Source organism: Maylandia zebra, linkage group LG12 (assembly GCF_041146795.1).
Source record: "Maylandia zebra isolate NMK-2024a linkage group LG12, Mzebra_GT3a, whole genome shotgun sequence".
Lineage (NCBI taxonomy): Eukaryota > Metazoa > Chordata > Actinopteri > Cichliformes > Cichlidae > Maylandia > Maylandia zebra.
Window position 1 is genome coordinate 22777343 of NC_135178.1, and position 24816 is coordinate 22802158.

Here is a 24816-nt window from a genome sequence, read left to right on the forward strand (position 1 = left end):
CGTGGACTCTTGAAGCAATTTTTCCACTGTGTTCAATTTGCTACCTTTTCCCATTCTTTTTTCTGCTGTCATAATGGGATCTTGGAGCAAATGGATTGGTCTGTCTCCCCTGTCTGCTGAAGCTGATTAGAAGGATTTAGGTTTAAAACCTGCTGATGACCTCAGGTTGTAGCCCTGACTTTCTTTTTTTATCTTTTTTATCTGTTCTGACTTTCTATTCGTCTTTGTTCGTATCCTCTTTGCCATTCACATTCGCCATGTCCTCTTTTGCCTGTCAAATTCTTATATACATACATCCACAATTTTTTCCCTTTAAGTGACAGTTCTTGTTACTGATGTCCTGTGACCTCTCTAAAAATGTTTTAATATAAGTTGACAACTGCTGTAAAGTTGTCAGTGCGACGGGGTTACGTGATAGCCACATTTTAACGCCCAGCTGGTATTGCATGGCTGTCAACATGCAGGACCCGACTCCTTGACCTTCCCCCGCTCAAAATAAACTCAAATTTAACATTAATATTCATCAAGTCAGTACATGATTATATAGAGAGTCACCTAAACATTAGGACAAATATGTGTGCAGATACAGCATTGGAATGCACACACACAAAGTATTATGGGACATATACGAAGAAAGAGATTAGCCAGTGATCATTTTAACTGCTGCCTGACGGCTAGCCTTGAGAGGTCAGGGTCAACCTAATCCGAGAGTGGAAAGAAAATGTCTGTACACCGCTGCGCTATTACAACCTTTTCACATTTCTCTGACAGTACTGCTCTTGTCAACAGTTAGTCTCCTTTACATGTTTTTTTCTCCTCTCTTTCACTCTAAAGCTCCCATTTGAAGCATTGTGAATTCCTTGAGACACATCTAAATCTCTTTAGACTGTGATAGAAAGCCTTTAAAAGCTGATGGAAAGCTACTGGAATCAGCGAGGAGGGTTCAGCAGTTCAACAGGAAAGGCTTTACGGACACAGACAGTAAATTCAGGAAAATCGTAACAGGTGCAGCACAAGGTTCAATGAAAAGCGCTTCCAGTGTAATTCACATTTTTCTGTATCTAAAACTAGAGCGTGGAGTCATCAGCAAAGTTTCTTGCTGGTGAAATTAAGCAGCTATTTCAAATAAAAACCTGAGGCACTGAGTGGTTCATACAAAGGTTTTTCGCAGAGGTCGTTGTCTTGAAACATGAAAGGGTTGGAGTGACCCCAAAGGCCAGGCAAAGCCAGTTGACTGCACATAGCAGGTGGGGATATGAATTAGTGTGTGTGTGTGAATATTTGTGTGTTTGCCTGTCTGCGTCTGTCTCAGTGTGAGTGATTACCCCAGCTGCAGTGAAATAAACACATCAGTGTGTGGTGACAGGCCCTCCATGTGTCCATCCCTAACACACACACACACACACACACATACATATGTGCACACAAACACACACACACACACGTCAGACAGTAACTGTATATGCTTTTGGAGCATTGTCAAATTCCCATCACATTCTTAACCACTCAATCTGCACCCTAAATAAGTCAGAGCTATTCACAGGGATAATAGCTTACCACCTACCTCTGCATTTGTGGGTGTAACTTTTTACCTTGCAGAAAATAATTTATGAATAAAGTTGTCAATTTAAATTTTCACTGAGATTTTATTAAATAAAATATTGTGCTGCATTTACATCAACCATATATTCCATTACCTTGTTTATTTATTTACTGTTCACTATGGCATCGTGGGGCATTATTTACCCTCTTCCATGACATTTGAATTCAAGCTCCATATCATGCCAAAGTTCTCCCTACTAAAGTGTCCTTGAGCAAAATACACAGACAGCTGGCATCACCCAGGTTGTTGTTTTAGCTTATCACAGCCAGCAACAGAAAGGAGACGTTTTACCTTCAGGCATAACCTACTCCTTCCCGAGAGGTAGCTGGGACATTCGTGGTATACAGATGTGTTTGTGTGAAACCAGGAGGCAAAGCTTTCACACACATATATGCATACACACACACACGACGCACACAAACACACAGGCATCTGGTTCCTAACTTCTTTTGCAATGACCGTCAATGTCGTTTTTTTTTTGGGGGGGGGGGGGGGTTTGTGAAGGACTTGCTGCGTTAACCAATGTGGAATAACTCTAGACATGCATTTGTGCAATAACCCGTCTGTGTGTGTGTGTGTGTGTGTGTGTGTGTGTGTGTGTGTGTGTGTGTGTGTGTGTGTGTATGCGTGCACGGTGTGTAACTTTGTGACATAAATCACAGCAGACTTTTCTGTCAGAAGGCATCAGTGGCGTGGTGTGGCCAAAATGCTTATGGCTACCTCATTCTCACACTCGTACTGTACACAGACACAAGTCCATTTCGGGCCCCGCAGTGGCCATTTGTTAACGTGTCACATGATGACGTTTACTAGCAGAATCTTTCCCGAGGTTATAGCTGTGGTGTTGGTGGAGTGCTTTTAAATGGACAGAGAAGGTGACAGTGTGAAATAAGACATGCTCTTATCCTGTCCAGAGGTGGAAGATCTCTTTTCCTTTTGCTTTCTTGATGTCATTCTGGGGCCTTTTTTTTACCTAAATGGTGCAAGATCAACTCTTTGTAAGCTATGACTAAGTCTAAAAATGAATTTATCAGTAAAATATCCCTGCTTCTTGCATCAGATTGTCCATGAAAATGAATTCATGCTGTAATATGTAATAGAGAAATAAAAGCAGACATGACTGGCACTTTTTACTTGTGTATTTTTTGATTAATAGCATTGGATGAACATGACATTTCCTTACATTAAAAAAAAAAGAAGAAGAAAAAATGACCTGACCACTATACCAGAACAATGAAAGTCATTTTCATTGTGGCTGTTCTCTGGGGAAACACGTGTGCATGACAGACTGTGTGCGTGCCTCTGTGTGCGTGTTTTGTTGTGCACAAAAACAATTTATGTAATGCTGCCTCCCCAATAGATCCTTACCTTAATCCTCTTTGAGCTAGAATAGTAAGTCCCATGGCTCATCTCCCATCACATTTTACCTTGATCCTCAACCTCTGTCAGAAATCATCACCGTAATCCTCAGATTAGTCAGCAATCGTTTTTTTTTTTATTCTGACGACCTAGGTGAATTATTGAAATGGTGTTAAGATTATTAAAATGCTGCTGTGATGATCTATCATTGCGCAGTAATATCTAAATGGGGAAAATGAGCAAGAGCACCATTCGTCTTGTTTTGGCGGTCCATGTAATGTAGTTGGATGTTGGTAATGCCGAGAGGGATTATGATCATCATCTAATGATGTATGGATTCTTACACGTGAATGGACAAATGGAAGAAGATACACATAGACATACATAATATGCTTTATCTGTTATGCTCCTTAACTGAATGTATAGCACAATAAGTCTATATAGGTCTACAAGTCTTTTATAATCATTTTGTATTTTATTTTTTAAAAAATGTCACAACTGAATACACATCCACACTCACAGAAAAGAGAATATATACATCCAGTGTAAGCTGTGATTCGGAGCCTTGGGAGGCTGCTCATCCAGTGATAAGCTGTGTCAGTAAATGCAGGCGTTAGTCAGATCCCACTCCAAAGGCAGCAGACTGTGCAGAACTGAGGAAAAATGTGACTTTTCCATTGCTAAACCTCAGCATCGCTTATCAGACTCCCTCTGTGCTATTCTGTTGACTACTCTCTGCTTTTATGCAGTTTTAAAATTAGTTTATCTCTGGCTTGTTTTCTCAGTTCATTTCCATTTGGTTCCAATCGCTGGTTCTAACTAGACCTTGAGATGCTAATATACAGCATTTTCTTCACAAAATATACTGCAAACAAATTGTTTTGTTTTTTTTTTTAAAACATTCTTTCAGCTTTTCTTCCTTTTCCTGCATTTGAGTTCATTTCGGCGCGCACGGACTGTCGCCAGATTGTGACTGGAACTGTTTTATAAAAATACGAAACCACAATGTTTATCTTGGCTTTTTTCGCACAACGTTTAGACTTGTGCTCTTTCAGCTCTCAGAGTGACTGTACTGTAACTATAAGCATTTACAGTATATTTGTCCGTCATCTGGGCCATTTACGGAAACTATCAATCAACATTCAAATAGTCAAGCTTCTCATTAGGTACAGCAACTCTATATTTTGCTTTTGACAACTTAACCTGCATCTTTTTCTCCCCCCTTAGTGAGTACAGGAAGTATGCGGGCCAGCAATGTAGTTATAGCTCCATGTGGTCTGAGGTTTGAGTCTTTTTGAATCTGGGACTTGTATGTATGGTACCAAAGGTTGAGGAGAGGACATAATGAAGGCTTTTGTGTAGATCCCTCCACATATCTCAGAATAGGAAAACCACCTCTCTTATTTCTTTACCTCTCCAAACGCTTTAGCTAACAGTAAACTCATTTAAAAAACAACAACAATTGACTATTTTCGATTCATTTACTCTATTTCTTAGAAAATCTCTAAGATTTTCCCATCTCTGGTTTCTCATCTCTGTTATTTTGCTATTATGCCTTGCTGTTTTGTCAGTGTCTGCCACTTTTGTTATTCTGTCTGAATTTCTGTTTTTGTCTCTTTAATGCTTCCAACAGCTTTTGTTGACTCTCTTGTACTCTCTTTTCACTTTGTCTCTCTCTGTCACTATCACAGTCTCTCAGTCTTCCTCATGCACCCTGTCTTTCTTGACATAGTTCGAGACAAAGCTGTGGATTGATGGTAGCATGACAGTCTAGAGTGTACTGCATTGTCAGACAGCTACCCATGCTGCCCTCGGCAATCCTTGACAGTGTTGTCATGGATGAATGAACACACAGTTTTGACACGGGGTGCAACGGTGTCAAGTAACAAAACTCTCTTCTGTTCTGTCAAGTTTTATAAGTTGTTAGACCTTGTAAGTTTTCAAGACCACAGAAAACTTTTACACTTGTAAAGTTGCTCACATGAATCCATAACATCTACAAAAGGGTTCTAGTCATTGCCATAAATATTTAATGAACATGAAATCATTTAGGACCTAAAAATACTTCTCAGTCTTGCTGCTTGGAAAAGTTGTCAGATAATTTTATGTACTTAACTACAAGAGCAATTGGGATGGTAAATTCCTCAGTTGGGACTTAAGCTGGAAAACACTTAATAAGCCACGGCTTTAAATAATTGCTACCAATTAATTGCTTTTTACTTGCATAACTATTCAGTTAAGTAGTCTTGTGAGTTACTAAAGGGGGTCATTGTCAGTGCACTTCATATGTTTTCCTTTTTTTTATGTATTATAAATTCATCTTCTCATGAAATAGCAATTATCATTAGATGATGACTGTGTAATCATTATAAGAAAATATCATTTGCAAAGATTCATGATCTGAAGCTGCCTGATTGTCTAAAACTGCAGTGACCCTTTAATACTATTTGTATGTTTAATGGTGTTAAATCGAATATAAATACATTTTTTCTCAACTTTATTAACATGACACTTCTCACACATTAACTAATCAAACACTATGCCAAGATGCTTGTGGCATAATCCATGGTTTCCTGGTGTCAGAAGAAGGTGCCAGATTACTGCCCTTAGAGAAAGAGTGCTTCTATGCTTCTTCAGGATCCCATAAAGAAAAAAACTGTAGCCCATAACAACATCTGCTCCTTGTTTTTAGATTAAAATCACTGCTTCATTTTGAATGGCAGCTTTTGGAAAAATGTACCTTCAAAGACGGAGTATTGACAAACCTTATTATTCTTCTAAAATGTTCTTTTCAATGGCTAGACTCACTTGTTTTCATAGGAACAATATTATATCCATCTGTTCTTATAACTTTGGCAAACGTGCATGGAATGAGTCATGACTTTGCTAAGTCAATTATGTGTTCATGTATTATCAATTAAAAGGTAACATTCTAGTGGCTGTTTGTAGAAAAAAATATTGTCAAGCCTTTTAGAAAGCCAACATTAGTCATTGCAAACTGAGAGAAATGATGATAAATCTCTGGCATTGAAGTCAAATGCATTCATTACCTCTATTAAACTGTGTATGTATGAAATCTGTATGTAATTAAAAACGGTTATTGTATTTAATATCGAATTTTTTCCAGACAAAGGCAGCCAGGCAAATACGCCATTTTCCTACTCTACGCATCCATCAACAAAATCCAACACAAATAACGGAAAGGCCTCTAATTGCTCAGCTGACCAGGCTAATAAAACAAAGCTGATTTTGTTACTTGGTGGTTTTAATAACACTGGAGAGCTGGAGAGTCAATTAAAAAGGATTAGCATGCCCCCAATCAGCTCAGAGCCTCTTCATGCTTTAATGATTATAGAGTGTCATCAGTACTCCTACACTGCACAGTGAATCAGCTTTGACATCCGCATACAAACACTTTGCTGTAAAAGTTTGAAAAGTGTTAGCTTCCCACTTGTAACATGTACTGCCCATGTACACATCCACACACATTTCTTTTTTATATATCTACACAGACTCCCTTTGTTAGGTACCTGCTTTCGGTATGCGCAACTATTAAAAGCCAAACGATACAATGGTAAGAGTTAAAAAAAACCTCGGTTTTCCTAATTAAATACATCTTCAGCTTTTAGTTTGTCACTTTTAAACACTACCTTAACCATGCAGCCATCCACCTTCTAAGACTATGAACTGCTCACTCGCCTGAGTATAAAAGAGCTTGAGGAGTTAACTTCTGAGTCAGACACTACAGGTGTACACTAAAGTGCATAAATAAGTTTGGAATGTACATTTCCCCTAGTATTTATGTCATCTATATTTCTTTCTCCATGTCTCTCCCTCTCTGCATCTTGCTTCCTTTCACCTTCCTTTGCATTCCCCACTCTTTCGTCTTCTGTTGTTCCCATTAGTGATGCTGAAGTACTTAGTAAAGGGGGGGGAGAAGCAAAATACATCACTGTCCAGAGATATAAAGCAGTAGAGACACAGCTACAGAGAGCTTCGGCACTTTTGCTGCACTGACCCATAACCATGCACGGGGCTGTTCTATAATTTAGCAACCTGTCAATCAGTTGAGCAGTGACTCACAGCAACCAGAATAGTCGGTTAGATGCTACACTGCCTTTAAAGACTTGAGAAACCTCTGTAATCTCACCTAATGCAACTGCTCTTCTGTGAAACGTTTGTTGTGGTAAACAAAATGTATCTATTTTTTTCCATTTTATCAACGTATGCGTGCGACTATCTGTTTTTCTATTTAAATAATTGTTTGAAATATGAATGAGAATCCATCAATCTGTGAGGAACACCCAGCTGTTTAAATAAATAAATGAAGGCGTCGACCATGCGACTGCGGTCAAGCAGTCAGGCAGTTGTGTTCTTGCATATTATGACAGCTTGAATCTGTGTCACCATATTTCATATAGCTGCTATAAAAGTGTGTGCTGCAGAGTCGCTCTAGAATTATATTTCCTTGTGGCATTCTGGTTTTGCAGATGAGACAGGAACAAAAAGTACAGCATCTGGTATTGAAACGCAGGAGAGAACGACTCTAATCTTTTTTAATTTCCTAACTCTCAGTTCCTCTATGGCAAGTTAAATTGTTACCTTTTGAACTTTAGATTTTTGGAGGTTTTGATTCTGATTCCAGCTGTTACTAGGTCAGCATCTGTTTGGGGAAATGTTCCCTTGACTGTGTCTGAGCTGTTGAGTAGATTTGGATGTTTTTCGTCTTGCCTCTTCGTCTAATGATTTGAGCCCAGGGTCTCATTTCAGCTTTTCATCCCCTAACACTCTCACCCAAAACTGTCATCTCTGAATTTCCGCCTTGCCTTCAACTGCTATTACTGCTATCACAGGTCCCATACATTTTCTTTTCCTAAGAGGTCTTGGAGTAGTTTTCTCCTGATTCGGCTGTGTAATATTTTTGAATTCTTTTTTCTTTTGTTTGTTTCAATTGCAGCTACTAGATATAGTACTTTTTCCACTAATGGCCTACCTGTGTTTGCAAAATTCAAAGTTCAAGCTTTGCACACTCACATTCCTGGTGGATATATATATATTTTTGGCTTCCAAAATAGTTGTAATGTTACAAATTCTATGTTCTTATGTGCTTCTCCTTCATTTTTGAACTGCACTTTCAAGTCACTGACCTTCTCTTCTGCTTCCTTCACTTTTTGCACATCTTTTTCCCATTTATTCGCCAACCACCTGGACCGAGTCTCAAAAGAGCAACCCATCCATCAATCCTCCATTGTGGTAGTCTATCCACTGTATGTAATGTCTGTTTCTTCTTTTGCTTAGAGAGATAGGTTAGGAAAGCTAGCGCTGAGAGGAATTACTGGTGGATTTTATACACTCATGCACATTTAAATACCTTTGTTTTTCTTTTCTTTTTTTGTTGTCAGTTTTTGATTTAAGGAGAAATATGCTTTTGCTTTTACCCTTTTTCTCTTTGCCTCGTCTCTTCCCATGCATTCCTCTCATGATTTTTATTTCTCTTATGTTCTCCAAATTGTTGGGCCTAATGGATTACCACTGTATATCTTCACCAACTGGTCCTCCACTCCCTTTTCTACTCATTTACCACCCAGTCTCTTTCTTCTCCCCCTCATCTTTCTTTCCCTAATTGTGGCCAGACCATATAAAATTCTAAATCACACTGTCCCTCTCGTTGGCTCCCTTACCTCCTCATCACCTTTTTGTTTTTTCTTTTCATTCCATTCTCCTCCACGGGCGCCCTTTCTTCCTTCCTCTCTCGCTGCCTCTCCCTATTTGTTGACAGTGCCGGTTTAGCTTTAATGGATCACCCATAGGTATCTCCTCTTAGCCTGCTTTCCCCATTTCCTCCTCCTCCACCGGCATAATCACGGCCTCCCCTAACTCTCTATCTTTTCCTCCCTCACCGTTGCCGTGGAAATACCTTTTCTTTATCCGGCCCTCTCTTGAGATTGTTCCCCATCCATCTTTTCCTCCCTCTGTCTCTCTCCACACTTGAATGTTGACATGAGAGGGTGAGTCTAATAGATCACTGTGAAGCATCTGCACCTGTGTTAAATCTCAGCGGTAACACATAATGTGTGTGCAGGTGTGTGTGTGTGTGTCTGCGTGTGCATGTGTGCATGTGTGCATGTGTGCGCTCTGGAGAAGCCGATGCAAGCTTTTTGTTCAGCACATCTGTGACCTCCTTTAGTGCTGAGCAACTTCCTTTTTTGCCTCTCCTACATATCACCTGCTTCTACCTGCTTCCCCCTATTGTCCTGTTCTTTCTGCCACTCATAAGGTTACGTGTCTGAATGTGAACAGATTAGTTGCATTACTTCAGTTTTGAGGGATAACGCAGTAGTAAAAAGCACATGTATTAAATATTGCTAATAGACAAATAATTGTGAATTTATTCAAAGTACAATAATTAGAGAAATACTGGTAACATGCAAAATTCTGATGTATGATTTGCACGTCAAGCATCGTTTACTGAGTGTGTACCGTTTTGCACAAGAGCATTAGTTCATAGAGCGGCCTCTGTAGGCCTGTCCCAGTCACACTGGGTGTCCGCCTGTGTCCCAATTCTGTCTGTGAGGGACACCTTGGAGAGTACTCAGCTATTCCTCACACTAATGCACATGGAGTTATTTTTTTCCTCTCCTATATGTACTTTTCCTCAAAGCCCAAGTCCATGTATTTTCTAGTCTTAGAGCTCTTTTAAAAATGTAAACCAAGTTGTCTCTTTTTATGTACAATGCTTTGTAGAATTCTCAGACTGTGTATGATGTGATCACAAAATGATTGATGTGTGACTTTGACTAAAAAACAAAAAACAGGTTTAAATTTGGCTACAACCACTTTTGTCATAATCACCTTATGCAAACACCTCTCCCAGCACTCCTTTCATTGTTGTTATTCTTTGTCACAGCAGCGACTGTTCAACTAGAAAAAACAAAGTATAAAAACAAAATCATGGTAGATGTGTTTAAATGCAGTTGCATATTTTTGCTGGACTGATGTTAAAAAACAAACATTTTTTACACGTTGACTATTAAAACAATTGATCAAAACACTGTAGAAATCTATCATATCAAGTCTTTGCAGTAACCTTAAGGGTAAACCTGTGTAAACTGCCTTATTCATATATATATATATACCCCTAATTAATGTGTCTTTTGCTTACAGCATAGTAGAAAAATTACCAGGAGATAGAAATGTGTTCCTGTTTAATTTTTTTAACAGATTAAACAGAAACACAAAAACAAACAACAAAATAAACACAAATAATTTAAAACTGAATTTTATCAAAGGTGTCTTTCAGATCATCATGTGTGATGATCGCTGATGGCGACCCAGTTATGTCACTTTGGTTAATTGGGTCTTTGTGTCACCTGCCTGCATCTTCTTAATTAAGCTGTCAGAGCCTCTGAAATTCCATGTTGGCATGCATGTATACAGTACACGCCCACACACACACACAGAGACACACACAAACATTTCACTTGCTTGCATGCCATGTAGCAATATAGTGACCTAATATTAACCTGCGCAATCTGGCCATTCCTGGCATGTATTGCACTGGTTTGTGACTGTAGTTAATTCCCCACAGAAGAACTGGACAGCAGGATTTTCCTAATCACCTCCCAAGTGTAGTTGGGATGTAGACACAATTACCAGGACACGTGGCCAATTATAACAATAACATGAAATAGGGCAGATATTCTGTAGGCGACAGATTGTAATATAATCAACATAATTCAGTGACAGTCACTGTCACTACAACATTTCTGGTATTGTGTTTGGCATCTTTATCTAGCACATTGTCTTTGACTGTTGGTGGGTTTGGTTATGTCTGCTTACTACACTTTTTTTCTCAAAAACAAAGTCTATATTTAAAAAACAAAACCTTAAAATTCATGTTTATTGGCATGTGTTGGTTATATATACATAGTATTATAGATTTGGCATGTCATTTTTATACTGTTAAAAATAAAAAGGTTTAAATTATTAGAAAACCATTGCATTCATTTTTATTTTCATTGGAAACAGAATTTGTTTCCTTTTTTTTCATAAGTATTTGGCTTAAAGTATCATATAAGATCTTTAGTTAATATTTGAAACCAAGATTAGCTTGTATGTTGAATTCTGAATGAATGAATGAACAGACCAACCAAGTGTGCTTTGTATCGACTGGAGACAAAACTGAAGACAGAGATGGTCCAGCAGAGTGCCCTTTTCAACAGAGTATTACAAACAATTGTTATATTTAAAGCTACATTCGTGTGTCCAATTACTTTTGGATATCTGAAAGTAGGTAATGTGTATAAAAATGGTTAGTGGCATAATTACAAAAAGCAGTCATTCTTCAGATACTTAAGGACTTAACTGCAGTGGAGATGGGAGCGAGGTCAGTTTGTCCAGACTTTTTATTGGCACCAAAATGTGGCCATTTGTATTTGTTAGAAAGTTACAAATTATCAGATAAAGCAAAGCCAATAAATTAAACAACAGAAGGAAAATGAACACACTCAGACACACACACTGTCTGCTCTGTGCAAATTTGCTTAACCTTGATTGTCCAAATCAATGGCTACTACTTTTACACTTAAGTGGTAAAGTTAGAACGCTTAGATATATAACAGGTCGATTGCAAAGACTACTTAGATGTTCAGGAAGGAAAAAACAGTTTAATGTGAAAGCTTTCAAATGGAGAGCATAAAGCAAATGCATAGACTGAGTACTATATATATATATATATGCAAACATATATGTTTGCACAAATGCCTGGTGTACCATATCAAACAATTTGTAGTGTTACTGTAAGCAGTGATCTCCAAATCAATTTGCAGATGTTCACATGCTGAATGATGGCCATGGATAGCAGCTTCAGCTATTGTCTACCTATGAGCACAGTGAGTGAACGCAAACTCCCAGGTGCATCATGGTAGTTTCATTTAATCCATTTAGACAGTGATTTCACTTGAAGTGCCATCTTTATTTGATTCTAAAGAAAACATTCCAGGACAAATTATTTTAGTCTTTTTTCCACTCCATGACTGTTACGCTTTTGTAATTGTTTGAAACAACAAAGTCTTTTTCTTCATCTTAACACAATGAGTTAATTGTTTTGTCTAATATCAAAACACACACACACACACACACTTAGACTCACACTCACAGACAGTCTTCACCATATTCAAGCGCGCTGTTGGATTAAATTTCTATTAGCTTTCCTCGATTGAGTTTGAAGATTGTTGATTAGCCAGTAATAGCCTTTGTTACTGCACTAATGAATAGCTTGATTACTATTCTACTAAGCTACACATCAGGACCCAGGTTGGCGCTTGTGTAGGTGTGTGTGGCATCTGCTGGTATTATCGTCTGATAAACACACACAGACAGTTATAGCCAATTGTCTGGGTTTGTGTCAAGAAAGCTTATGGCAGCAGGAGAGAAAGATAGATGGTCTGCTTTGCCAGCACACATCTCTCATTGTCTCTCTCTCTGCTGTATCCCTCACTTCATCTGTGTCTTTGCCTCTCAATATGTGTCGTCACACCTGCTCTTTTTTTCTCCTTCCTACTGTCACTCTGTTGTCTTATTCTTCATTCCTGCTTCCCTTCCCTCCACCTCTGTCTTCCCTGACCCTCTTTCATTTGCACTCTTTTTCTTTCTTTCCTTCGTTCTTAGATGTCCTCCTTTCCTCTCTTGTTTATTTCCACTGATTAGAGCGACTGGGCTCTTGAGGACTAAGTTGGCGTGCGTGTGGCTTTGTTAAATGTCTGTGAGAGCATATGGGCATATGTGAGTGTTTGATAATGGAAACAGGCATGGTAATTACAGAGATGGCTCTATAGATGCCAAACAGAGCCAGTAATAATGAGTGTGGCACATCTGGTTGTAATGTGTCAGTGTGTCTATCTGAGTGTGTGTACTGGCTGGGGGTTGAGTGGGAAAGGGCAGTCAGACAGCTGGAGTTATATATGCTTCACCAAAGATACAAATAAGCATTTTTTGCGACAGGCATACCTTTCAAATGTCACCAAGGCATCGCGCAGACATGCCTTGATGACATTTGAAAGAGAGAGAGAGAGTGATTAAAGGTCATACAAGTTCCTTATAAAAGCAGCAAGTACTCAGCATCTATAGGAACTGGGTATGTTAGTGTACTTTCAGATTCCAGCCTTGGACACGAAGTCATACCAGTATTTATGTCACATCAAATCCTATTCTGAAATTACACATACCACATACAATACAAAACTTAACATAGCTTCTGGCTCTGTAAAGTGTAGCGAATGCGTACCTTAAACTTGCATTCTTGTTAAAGGTCATCGGAGGGGCATAGCTGTGGTTGCCAAAAATATTTTAAAAGTCTTGTACAAGCTAATTGGAAAACGGCCCTTGCTCTACCTTTATAAGTGCATTGTTGCCTAGTTTATGGTCTCTTTCACGATGTTGGGGCATATATTTTGATTGTTCCGAATGTCAGTTCAGTTCGATTTGATTTATTTATAAAGCATCAAATCCCAACAATAGTCACCTCAAGGCAATTTATATTGTAAGGTAAAGTCTTCACAATAATGGAGAGGAAACCCCAACAATCAGATGGCCCTTATGGGCAAGCACTTGGCGACAGTAGAAAGGAAAAACTCCCTTTTAACAGGAAAGAACCTCCAGCAGAACCAGGGTCATGGAGGGGCGACCATGTGCTATGAACCACTGGGAGGGAGTGGAGGGAGACGGGACAAAAGACACACCGTGGACAAATTTAATAATGTCTAATGATTAAATGCAGCGTGATGTATAAACACATAGTGAGCTGGAAAAATAAATGAGTGAAGAAGAAATACTCATTGCATCATGGGAAGCCCCCCAGCACTCTAGGCCTATTGTAGAATATCTAAAGGAGGATTCAGCTGATCCAGACTATCTAGAAAGTAGAAGCCAAACTGGGAGCTTTGTCCACAGAAGATTGGCCTGACAGCTGAAGGCTCTGCCTCCCATTTTACTTTTAAGTACTCAAATAAACCAGCAGTCTAAGAGTGAAGTGCTCTGTTGGGGTGATGTAGTACTATGAGGTCTTTAAGATTAGATGGAGCCTAATTATTTAAAGCCTTTTATGTGAGTAAAAAGATTATAAATTCAATTCTGGATTTAACAGGGAGCCAGTCAAGAGAAGCAAGTATGGGAGAAATCTGCTGTCTCTTTGTAGTCCCTGTCAGTACTCTCGCTGCAGCATTTTTGGATCAACTTAAGGCTTTTCAGGGAGTTTTTAGAACAAACTGGTAATAATGAATTACAGTAGTCCAGCCTAGAAGTAATAAATGCATAAACTATTTTTTCATCATCACTCCGAGACGTGTTGTTCCTAATTTTAGAGATATTGTGCCAAAGTATTATCCGTGATATGCTCTTTAGCTAATGACTTGAGATTGTCAGGAACGTGCAGTTTCACTTTCATACGGATATGTTAATACATGGTAATGAAAATGCACAGCAAAGACACTGTGGATAATGTCTACAGAAACCAAGAAATAAAGCTATTTCAGGCCATTCACCAATAGACTGTTTTTGGCAGCATTTTTTTTTCACTTACAAATATCACTTACCTTTAGTAGAAAATAAATCATCCCTTGTGTTTTTGATTAAGTACAAACTGGAGGCACTTGGTTAATATCAAAATCATCTGACCATAACTAAAATTATCATCTTTCCTAGACTAAAGTAATTTAGTCCACACATAGTATACAGTTTCCAAATCACATACATCTGTGTCCTGCACTTAAATAGACAAAACCAAAGCACAACATATGATATCAAATGTTCTCACTTGGAATAATCCTGCCTGGAATCCACTGTGTATATCGTTGCTGTGTGGGAAGAAACTGGAACAACTGAAGGAAACTCTTGCAGATGCGGGGAGAACATGTAAGCTTGAGGTGACAGGGCTAAACTCTGAAGAGCAATCTTCATGAATGTCTCTTTACTGTCTCTTTCCACTGACACCCAACACCCCAGTGGAAATGAAGCCTCCTGGAACAGGTGTAGTGTGGGTTTGGATTGTTAAAACATGGAAATCGAATGCATATTTAGTTCCCACCCACACATAGGTAGGGTAATCACTATTAGAGCTCTTTAACCCACTCACATAAGGACCCAGATAATATAAGTAATCAAGGGGATAATCCTCAGCGATGAACATACATATTAACACTTCGGCATTTCACAGACACATCCAAACACACACACACACACACGGGCTCACACATGCACGGCGTACAGCTTGATTTCCGTGATTTGACTGCAGAATCAGGTTGTAATTTAACTAGCCAATTTTGTATTCTGTCATACTCTCATTGTGCTTATTGTGCATAGATGTGTTTTTGGCTGCTCCTATTTTGAAAAATTAATGTTGTGATTCAGTGGCAGATTCTACCCATAGACCTTGTATCACTAAGCTGTTATCAGCTCCCTTATGAGACTCTTTGTAGTGGCTCTACAAAGCATGTCATATTTTAGCATTTGCCATAGATACTCTTTGTTTTGTTATCTTACTTCTTGCTCTGTGGTCTGCCATTTATTTTGCTTTTGCAAGATTTATACTGTTTCTTTTTGTGACACAATATGACTATGATGTTCCTGCTTTGCTTTTCAAAACATGCTGCACTACAGTGTAACAAAAGGCAATATATATCTCTCTCCCTTTATGCCTTGGCCTACTTTTATCTTTCATAGCATACAGGCACGTCTTTGTTCCACTGCCAAAGAAAGATGCATATCTTAATAGATTGTCATTAAATGCAATGCATTTACCTTTTCTCCTGTTTTGATTTGTTTTTAAGTTAGAAAACAGCTGAAAGTATTTGCATATTTAGATATGCTCACTCCCCAGTACAGCAATATCTATCACCACAAGTGGGTGCGTTAGTGAGAGCCAGGGAAATGCAAACCTGCTTTTATCTGGTAGTCTTGCTCACAGTGTATACCTGTAGCCAAACCAATGTCAGTCTTTAGCTCCAAACGGCAAGAAAACAGGAACAAAGTGAGTGTGTAATTGTTCAGACAAAGCCTTTATCCTTTCAACGAAGAAGCCCTTTTGATTTCTTTGTCTAAAGAAAAAAGAATGGACTCTTGCTGAACTTTTTTTTCTTTTAATCCTGTTACAGTTGAAACGGAGGGCATTGTTACAGCTTGTGTTTGCAAGCGTATCAAACGGTGCCTTCTGACACACTCAGGTTGTGTTTGTGATCACACTCAGAAACACTGGAAATATTTTCACACTTGCATGTATAATCACACATTTCATGTTTATGCTGATAAAAAAAACTTGTGTAAAAAAAGCCAAAATGTAACTCACAGGTAACTTTGCAGCTGGGCTTATTACATATGTATTTTGTAGGAGTTTCACTTTATGACCATAAAAATATGGGACAAAAACACTTAAAAGAACCAGAGAAAAGTGATTTTACTAAGCTTTGCAGCAAACACTTTATTGAACTGAATTAAAAAAAAAAAAAGAAAAATCTTATTTTGCGCCTGAAATGGTTATAATAGCTGTCACTAGGCAGGTTCATTTATTTGGAATAAGAAGGGGAGAGTTTTATCAGTGTGAGTGCATACTTGGTGTGACTGGTTTTCTCAAAGCTGTAAACAAGGTGCCAAAACATTGGTTGTATCCTGTTAGTCTTACTGGTGCTCAGTAATACTGTTTTTTTGTTTTGTTGTTTTTTGGGGGGGGTTTTGAGGGCAAAATCTAGATGAACTCCAGCTGGAGCATCGGGGAGAGAAGAATCTCAATATAAAACACATTCAAGGATGCATATTTTTTGTCCCTTTTTACAGTGGGCTGATTGATTTGCTAGTTTTTAGTCACACTTCTACACAGAAAGGTGCCTCAAGGGTTGTTTGAACCTTTTCTCTGCAGTGACCACACAGACCACTTTAATTTCCTTCTCTAGTGTCGGACCAGTAACATCATACTGAAATGTTTGTCAAAATGCAGCTATTGCTATGACTGAGTGTCTAAAGTGTTGCATGAGTGCATGAATCTTACAATGTTGACTTGCATATCTCCAGCCTCACACTGTACATCGCAGTAACATTAACGCATGGGCGTGCGAGCTTAGAGCTAAATAATGTTTTTGTATTCTTCTACACATCAGTATTGATCCCACAGATTTATAGACACACCATCCAGCAGAATTCCTAACAGAAGACTTTGTCTATAAATAAAATAAATGTATCAATTCTCATTTATTTAAATTGCCATGCTCTTAAAGCCTGCACTGTAACATTTTTGTTAGTAGATTACTCGCTCTCTCACCTTGTCTGCTCTTTCAAATTAGTATATGTATATGTTAGGGGTGCAACGATACACAAAATTCACGGTTCGGTTCGGTTCGATACTTTGGTGTCACGGTTCGATATTTTTTCGATACAAAATAAAATGTTCATGCCTTTTTAATTTGTCATTTATTAAAATTATAAATATATATTTTAACTCAAAAGTACAGTTTTTAAATTTAACCCTAACCCTAACCCTTGTGCGTGTTTTTTATTTTGACAGCGAATGCGCACCTGCGGACCACTTATGTGCAGCCCTGGTTATTTAGCTCATCATATCGCAGCCACAGAAATTATTTTGGCCATGAAACCATAAAGCTGCACTTTCTTTTTGCCTTATAGTCTGATTTGTCATAACTTCTCCGTTTTGTGGTAAGCTTTTCTTTGGCTGTCACTTCTTCACCCTGACCTGTCTTATTTGGCTCAGCAGAACTAAAATATATATCCTGCTGCTTTTACACACGCACTCACATAAGCTCAGCGATTCTCTGCGCGATCAACCTCTCACATGTTTAAGCTGCGGGAGATTTCACTTGTCATGTTTGCATAGTAAGCTAACGATTAATAAGACAATGTCAGAGGAATTGGTGCGCAAATTATCATCACTCACCAATCAGTGCTGTCGCTCTCTATACACAGTTCGCGCGATTGCAAAGTGAAAGCAAAAAAACAAGCGCAAATTCAAACGCGATTTCAATATGTCACATATTGACAGTGGCTCACCGATGCCAATGACATAATTACCCAGCTACATTTCCGAAAGAATGCAAAAGCATTGACATATATTTTTCCTTCCTACAATAGCCGGACGGGCAGGGCTGGGGGGGACGAGATAAGAAGAGAAGGCTTGAGTGAAAATTGGGGAAAAAGAAAGTTTAAAAATGAGGTGTCAATTCTAGTGTTTCATCTGGGCAAGATAAAAGAACAAAGAGAAATCAGTTTAATGTTAACTTTGACGCTCGGAACCTTTGATTCACTCACAATAATTACACTGAGACAGGTAAGCGTGCATAAACACATACTTGCACAGGCCTTGAGATTTTGCTAATCTATTTAAACATTTCGGCGTACACTATTCAGTTCAATTCATAAAATTGAGATATTAACTCAGTCTTGCAGCCACATACATTATAGAACACTTTGTGCACAAATGTAGCTGTGCTCACAGTATGAGGTCAGGAACCAAAGAGCTGCATTTACTTCTCTGCACATTAGCATAATGAACATCCGTTAAGAGATTTTGTTGAACACTAGACAGCCCTGCTAAAATATGATTACAATGTTGTGCAACAACAGATGTCAGATTATAAAACATGATAAAATTAAAAAAAATATGACCGAGGAAAAACACAATTTTTTTTTTCCCCCTAACTACTTGTGGTGTCGTTGCTAAAATATTCATGACATTTAAAACATTGTCAGGTACTTAACAACAGTGGCTGTGCAAGGAGGGCTAAAAATGTATTTAAAATGTGAGAGAAATTAGCAGGCAGTTTTGACATCCTGTTTTATACTGGCTTAACAACACAAGAATGATTAAATGCCACAAACGCGTCTAGGTTGTCCATCCATGTATAAAAAAATTGCTTGGTCTTTCAGACCATCCAAAGAAAAATTAACATTAGACATGAATTCTGCCAGGCATCAGTTCATGCCCTAAGGATGAAGCCCACTTGGGTCATGCAGCAAGACAGTGATCCTAAACACACCAGCAAGTCCACCTCTGAACAACTCAAAAACTCTCCAGTCTGACCAAATTAAAGCAATTCCTGCACAGAGAAGGAGTAAAAGACTATCAGCTATCACAAAGACTTAATTGCAGTTGTTGTTGCCATTACTTTTTCACGCATGACTAGGAAGGTTTGAACAGCATTTTGCATTTACTCGGCGTTTCCTCATCTGATATTAAAGTTTGCTTTTTGACTGAAAACTTTTAATTAATACCAATATGGAAAAACTAAGAATCGGGAAAGGAACAAATACGTTTTCTCAGAACTATATCCATATATTTGAATTGTTCTACCACTCTTCTTCCAGTAACTTAAGCTCCACATTCAGTTAACCTGGGCGACCTTCTATTTGTAACTTGTTAGTTCTGGAGTTCTGTGCATGATGAGTAAAAACAAGAAAACCTTATTGTTAATAGTACGTGTTTTCTGGCATTGCAGCGTTTGCCTTAAAGCTGAGGAGATGTTAGCATTTTTATTAAGCATCTATATTTGTTATCCTCTGATATACTCTGTATACATCTCCCTGTCCATAGATGCAGAGTGCTCGCTTACTCAGTGCAAAGTTTAATGGAACACAATCACCAAAAACCTCTGCAGGTCTAGCTGTCACTGTACTGTTGCCTTAAATGTTTTATTTCATTATGAATTTCCTCTACTTGTATTTTATATAAATATAACTTAATGTAAAAGAAAAGGTCACTATAAACAGCATTCAGCATTCCACTGCTTTTTTTCTGTCTATATTTAATTTGTCCATTTCTCTTGTTTTACCGGCTGCACTGAAATTGTAGCAAGCTAGAGTGAGAGAGCCTGTTTCTACGGGTTGTGAGCTTTAGTGTTACAATGCACTGAAAGCCACCGTGGACTTTGACGACGCCTGAAGACTGACGCGTGTTAGACTGATGTGTGCTCTGTTGGCTTCAGACAAAGAGACCACATGTGGTGGCTATTCTACCACTGCCACTGCATCATTAGCCACAGCTGGTGTAAGACTGTGTGCATGTGTGTGAATTGCAAAGGGTGGCTGATTGGATCAAACCAACCTCAAGGGAGAATGTGTATTTGTTATTTTAACTCTCGCCCCCACGTCACCTGTCTCTCTTGGTTTACCCACACGCATTCACATGCTTCCGCTCCTATTCTGTTTCTTTTCTATAAAGTGTGTGCATGTTAGATTAACATGAATGCAAGAGGAAAAAAGAAAAATTAAATAAAAAAAAAACATTCCATTGGATCATCTGGGAAATTTCAGCGTAGCAGTAAATTATAAGTATTACATGAGCATCCAAAGCACCACGAGAGACTATTTTTGTAATACAGTGAACAAGAGACTAGTTTTACCAAAAACAGTGTTACATTTGTTTGCTTAATGCCATATTTTATTCATTTTAAGCGTCCACGCTGTCTAATGGCATGTGTTGGTGATGGCTAATTTGTTGATCCAGGTTTTCAAACTCATTTCCACACACAACCCAGTATGATCTCAAGTGGGCCAGACCAGCAAAATCACTGCATAATATCCTACAAAAAGAAATGCTTCCCTTTCTTTTACTGTGCAGAAAACATTGATGAACAGCTTGACATGTCTTGAGAAAATAAATGTCTTTCAGACAATTTATTTTTCCCCACGTTTAATAAATCTGTCATTATAAAGAAACGCTGCTGTCTTAACTTAAAGAAACACATTAGTGGGACTTTTGGCACCGCTGTCTTACTTCAGTGTGGTATGGCAGGGCACGGGCAATTTCTTTGTCAGGAAAAAACTGACACTGATTCAAAACTGTGGCTCAGATGAAATTACCACTGTCACAGCACGCTCCATTCATAATGGCATTACAACAGAATTTTTCCTAGTGCAGGATACAAAGAAAATATAAATATATAAAAGAATTCGTGTTTGGACCATTTACTGGAATAGTTCTGCATATTATACACATGTATGTATATGTATATACATGTTCTACAGTAGATCATAACTATTTTACTTAACTATTTCATGATTTGGTTTGTATTGCATTACATTAAGTCTATTGAATAATTTGCATCTCTTGTGGCAATGCTTCAAAATAAGTCATAGTCAAATCATTGCTTCCTGTGACCACAGCACTTCTTATATCATAAATAAAAAGAGATCCAAATAGTCTGTTTTATGCTGCAAATGTAATTTCTATTGGTTTTTTCCTTTGCGCAGAAAAGAACACATTGTTTTATACCTTTACAGTATGAGGATAAGCTTATCGTCTGACTGTAAATAAATGTTTTTGTTCCTTTGGCTTAGTCTTTTTCTCTGTATAACCTTTATGTTGTAATGGAAGCTGAAAGGTCACACAGCATCTCACTTAAGATTGAGAATTCACAGCTACATTGCACCCCATGACCAAAGAGTACTACTGAATCTGATTCAGAACTGGGTGGAAAAACTGAGAATAACAGTGGAGAGTGAGTAAACGGCAAACTGAAGAATAACAATGAATTTCCTCTTTTCTGCATCTGAGATATCCATTTCCTAATGAGAAGGGAGGAGGAAATTAAACAACATGAATTAAACAACACAGCTTGGACATTTATGTGCCTGCCATAAAGCTTGGACAGGCTGAATTTATGAGGGTTTGGTCCAGTAAATACAGCACTCGGGAAATCTGATTAGGCTCATAAATAGAATAGTTTCCCGCTGTCCTACCCTTCACCCAAAGTACCTTTCGAAAGCATATGTTTGGGCATTTTCCTTTCCTTTACAGCCACCCAAGGGTTCCTTGTTGTCAAGGGCCCACTGTAAGTGAGGGTCATTCAGATTTCAAGTGTTTAATTCCTGTGACTTGGTGCGTGAGCAGCTTCCTGGTATTTCATTATGCACAATCAGTCTTATTATTGTTTCCTGCCTCATAAAACACATTAATTTGCTTGTAAATTTGTAATCTGTAATCTCAAGGATTTATTCATGAGAGCGGTTTGGGTTACTTACAGTACAAGATGAAGCATGAGAGATCATAAGACAGATTAGGGAGCCGCTAACGGGCGTCCTGTCCTTCAGCTGCTTATTTATTTATTTATTTCCTTTGACTATTGAATATGGCATGTTCTCAAAGCTTTTCCTCATTGAACCATCAAAAAAGATAACAGCAGCACGCTTTCTAAGTCCTACATCACTCCTAAAAGTTTCTAAAAACAAGATTAAACCCAAGAAAGCTTTAATATTTGTATTCTTATTTTATCCTCTGGATCAGTTATGAAAAGAAAATTTGAACCTAATATTATAATTTCCTCTACAGGGAGTATGTGTTGCAAAAAAGGCGTCGCTATAACTTACTAGATATCTTGTCAAATTTAAATTGTTTCACTTCATGGCAGTAATAAACTAGTCCTCTGTAAAACGTCTCTTTGCCTATCATTGGTGTAGAAAAGACATTGTCCTCACCTCCATTTACCCTCTGAATGTCCCCTAGGTGGAGTGGTTAAAGAATGAAGAGGTAATCGACCCGGCGGAGGACAGAAACTTCTATATCACTATTGACCACAACCTGATCATCAAGCAGGCGCGTCTCTCTGACACAGCCAACTACACGTGTGTGGCCAAGAATATAGTGGCCAAAAGACGAAGCACTACAGCCACCGTTATTGTTTATGGTAAGTTTGTCGGTATGTCTTTCTGTGTGTGTAGGTGTGTGTGTGTGTGTGTGGCTACAAAAGCTGTAACAATAGGATTTGGCTTATACATATTTTTAATGTGTGCTCTAAACTTTTTCATTTCTGATGTTAGAAATATAATGATATGACACCTTTTTTAATGCTTTCTTCAGTTATATCGAGTCTCTGATCAGCGAAGCCAGCCCCCATCTGCCATGTGAAATTAGCTCTACTGCCGTGCCAACACTTCCTCTTCGCGATTGTCTTGATATTCTCACCTCACCCTTGACCTCACCCAATTAAAGCCCTCCAATCCTGCCTTTAGTTCTAAATTAGAACATGTGGGCTTTCCACATGTTCCCACTTTCTGCCAAGATTCCCAGCTCTGCATAGATAAAGCAGCATATGGCATAATAATAGCTGTGAAAATCAACAACAAAAAACATCTTTAAATAGCTAGCTAAACTTCTGGTTCTCTTCTAGTGTTGCTTTGTCTAGAAGCTGAGAGGAAAGAGTTTGTTTGGTGGAGGCCCATGCCTCATACAACTTAATTTTTCTCCCCCTCTCCCCCCCCCCCAACACTCTCTCTCTCTCTCTCGCTCTCTCACTCACACACACACACACACACACACACACACACACACACACACACACACGCAGTGTCTCTCTCAAAATATAACACTGACTCCATTCACCAGCAGGACTGTTTCAATCAAAATAACTGAGCGTGTGTGCCTGTTCGATACAGACAGCAAGAGATGGAGTGGTTTGACACTGATGTATCCTTACAAAAATAGATTGTTCAATCTGTGGTTCAATCTTCTCGGCTCCACTAGGGCCTGGCTGACACTGTTGACAAGGTGAAACAGTAGTGGAAAAAACACAGGAGGGGGGAAAAAATGAAGCAACTATAGAAAGAAGGGCGAGAGGTAAGGTGAGGTAGGGGAGAACAGCGGAAGACAACAACTGAGTGAGGAAGAAAAAAGCCTAAAAGCTGAAGGAAATGCATGACAAAAGTGTCTGTGTGTGAATTTACTGGTTACTTTCTGATGATACATTTCTAATTAGGTCTTAGGCAAGGAGTGGGCACTGTCCACTGGGCTGAGACAGAGCTGTCGAGATGCAGCAGTGGAATTTCTACCCACTCCACCCCTCCAGATGCCAACTCTCTCTCATTCTAACTTTATAGCTGATTTCTCTCCTGCTGCCTGTCTAGTCTGCTCTTATCTTTGTCTGCACTGTCCTGCCACATTTTCTCTTGAAACACAGAAACAATAATGCTAAACAACAAAGAAACAGCTAGGTCTAATTACAGGAGGATGCAGATGCATTTTACAGCAGCACAAATGAAAGACATGAGGCAAAAAGAAAGAGACAAAGGAGGTGAAGAGTTTCAAAGAAACCATGGAAAACAAACCGCAGGATTCATCCAGCAGCAGTTCACCTCTCTCTCTCTCTCTCCCCTACACCGGGTTAAGCAATTTCCGAGCCCCATGATAACTGGTCATTTAACATGTGTTTAGCCAGCTATACAGCTTAATGTGTTTGCATATTTGTGTCAGTCTGTGCCCTTCAGTGGGAATATTTCTGAATGTAAGCACAGCAGTGGAAAATCATGCTGCAGTAGCTGCAGGCTACTTGAAGGGATGCAGATTGTCTGTGTAGTTTTGATGTTCAGGAAAATCCAGCTCTTTTGCTTAAATTTCAACTCAGCCTTCTCTAAGATAATTATTTCAGTTCAATAAAACGGCATTTTAAAATCACGGATTGCATCATCATCATCATTTTTTTTTATTATCTCAGACAATCTACAACATATTCACTGATTCAAGTAGTCATAAAGATTGAGTTCAACTTATTTTATTGACTGTATCTGCATACAGTATTAAGCTATAGAAAGCTATAGAAATCTTCAGTCACTAAGGAAAATGTGCATTCCCCAGCTGGTTGGAGAGTGTATTTTCTCGAGGTTGCTGCACCACCTTAGCAACCAGTGGTTGCCAGCTAATCTCTAGGCCTGTGTGACTAGGCCCTTAGATTCCTATCGTTCCAAATCATGGTCAATATAATAGCGCCAAGCTCTGGGACACATGGATGAGTGGACCACAGATACCCAGAAACCCTTGCTAATAGGGTATCTTCAAGAGGGTGGGCGTTACATAGTTAAGAAGTGGA

At 38.7% G+C, this 24816-nt stretch overlaps 1 protein-coding gene across 2 annotated transcripts in view; it reads left to right on the top strand.

The window, feature by feature from the left end:
* unc5ca (unc-5 netrin receptor Ca) overlaps nucleotides 1-24816 on the top strand; it is a 189927-nt gene that overhangs the window by 128410 nt on the left and 36701 nt on the right. For both annotated transcript variants that reach the window (XM_076890908.1, XM_076890909.1), the window contains exon 5: nucleotides 22461-22641. In XM_076890908.1, the coding sequence (XP_076747023.1) occupies nucleotides 22461-22641 (181 nt within the window). The remainder of the gene's footprint in view (nucleotides 1-22460; nucleotides 22642-24816) is intronic.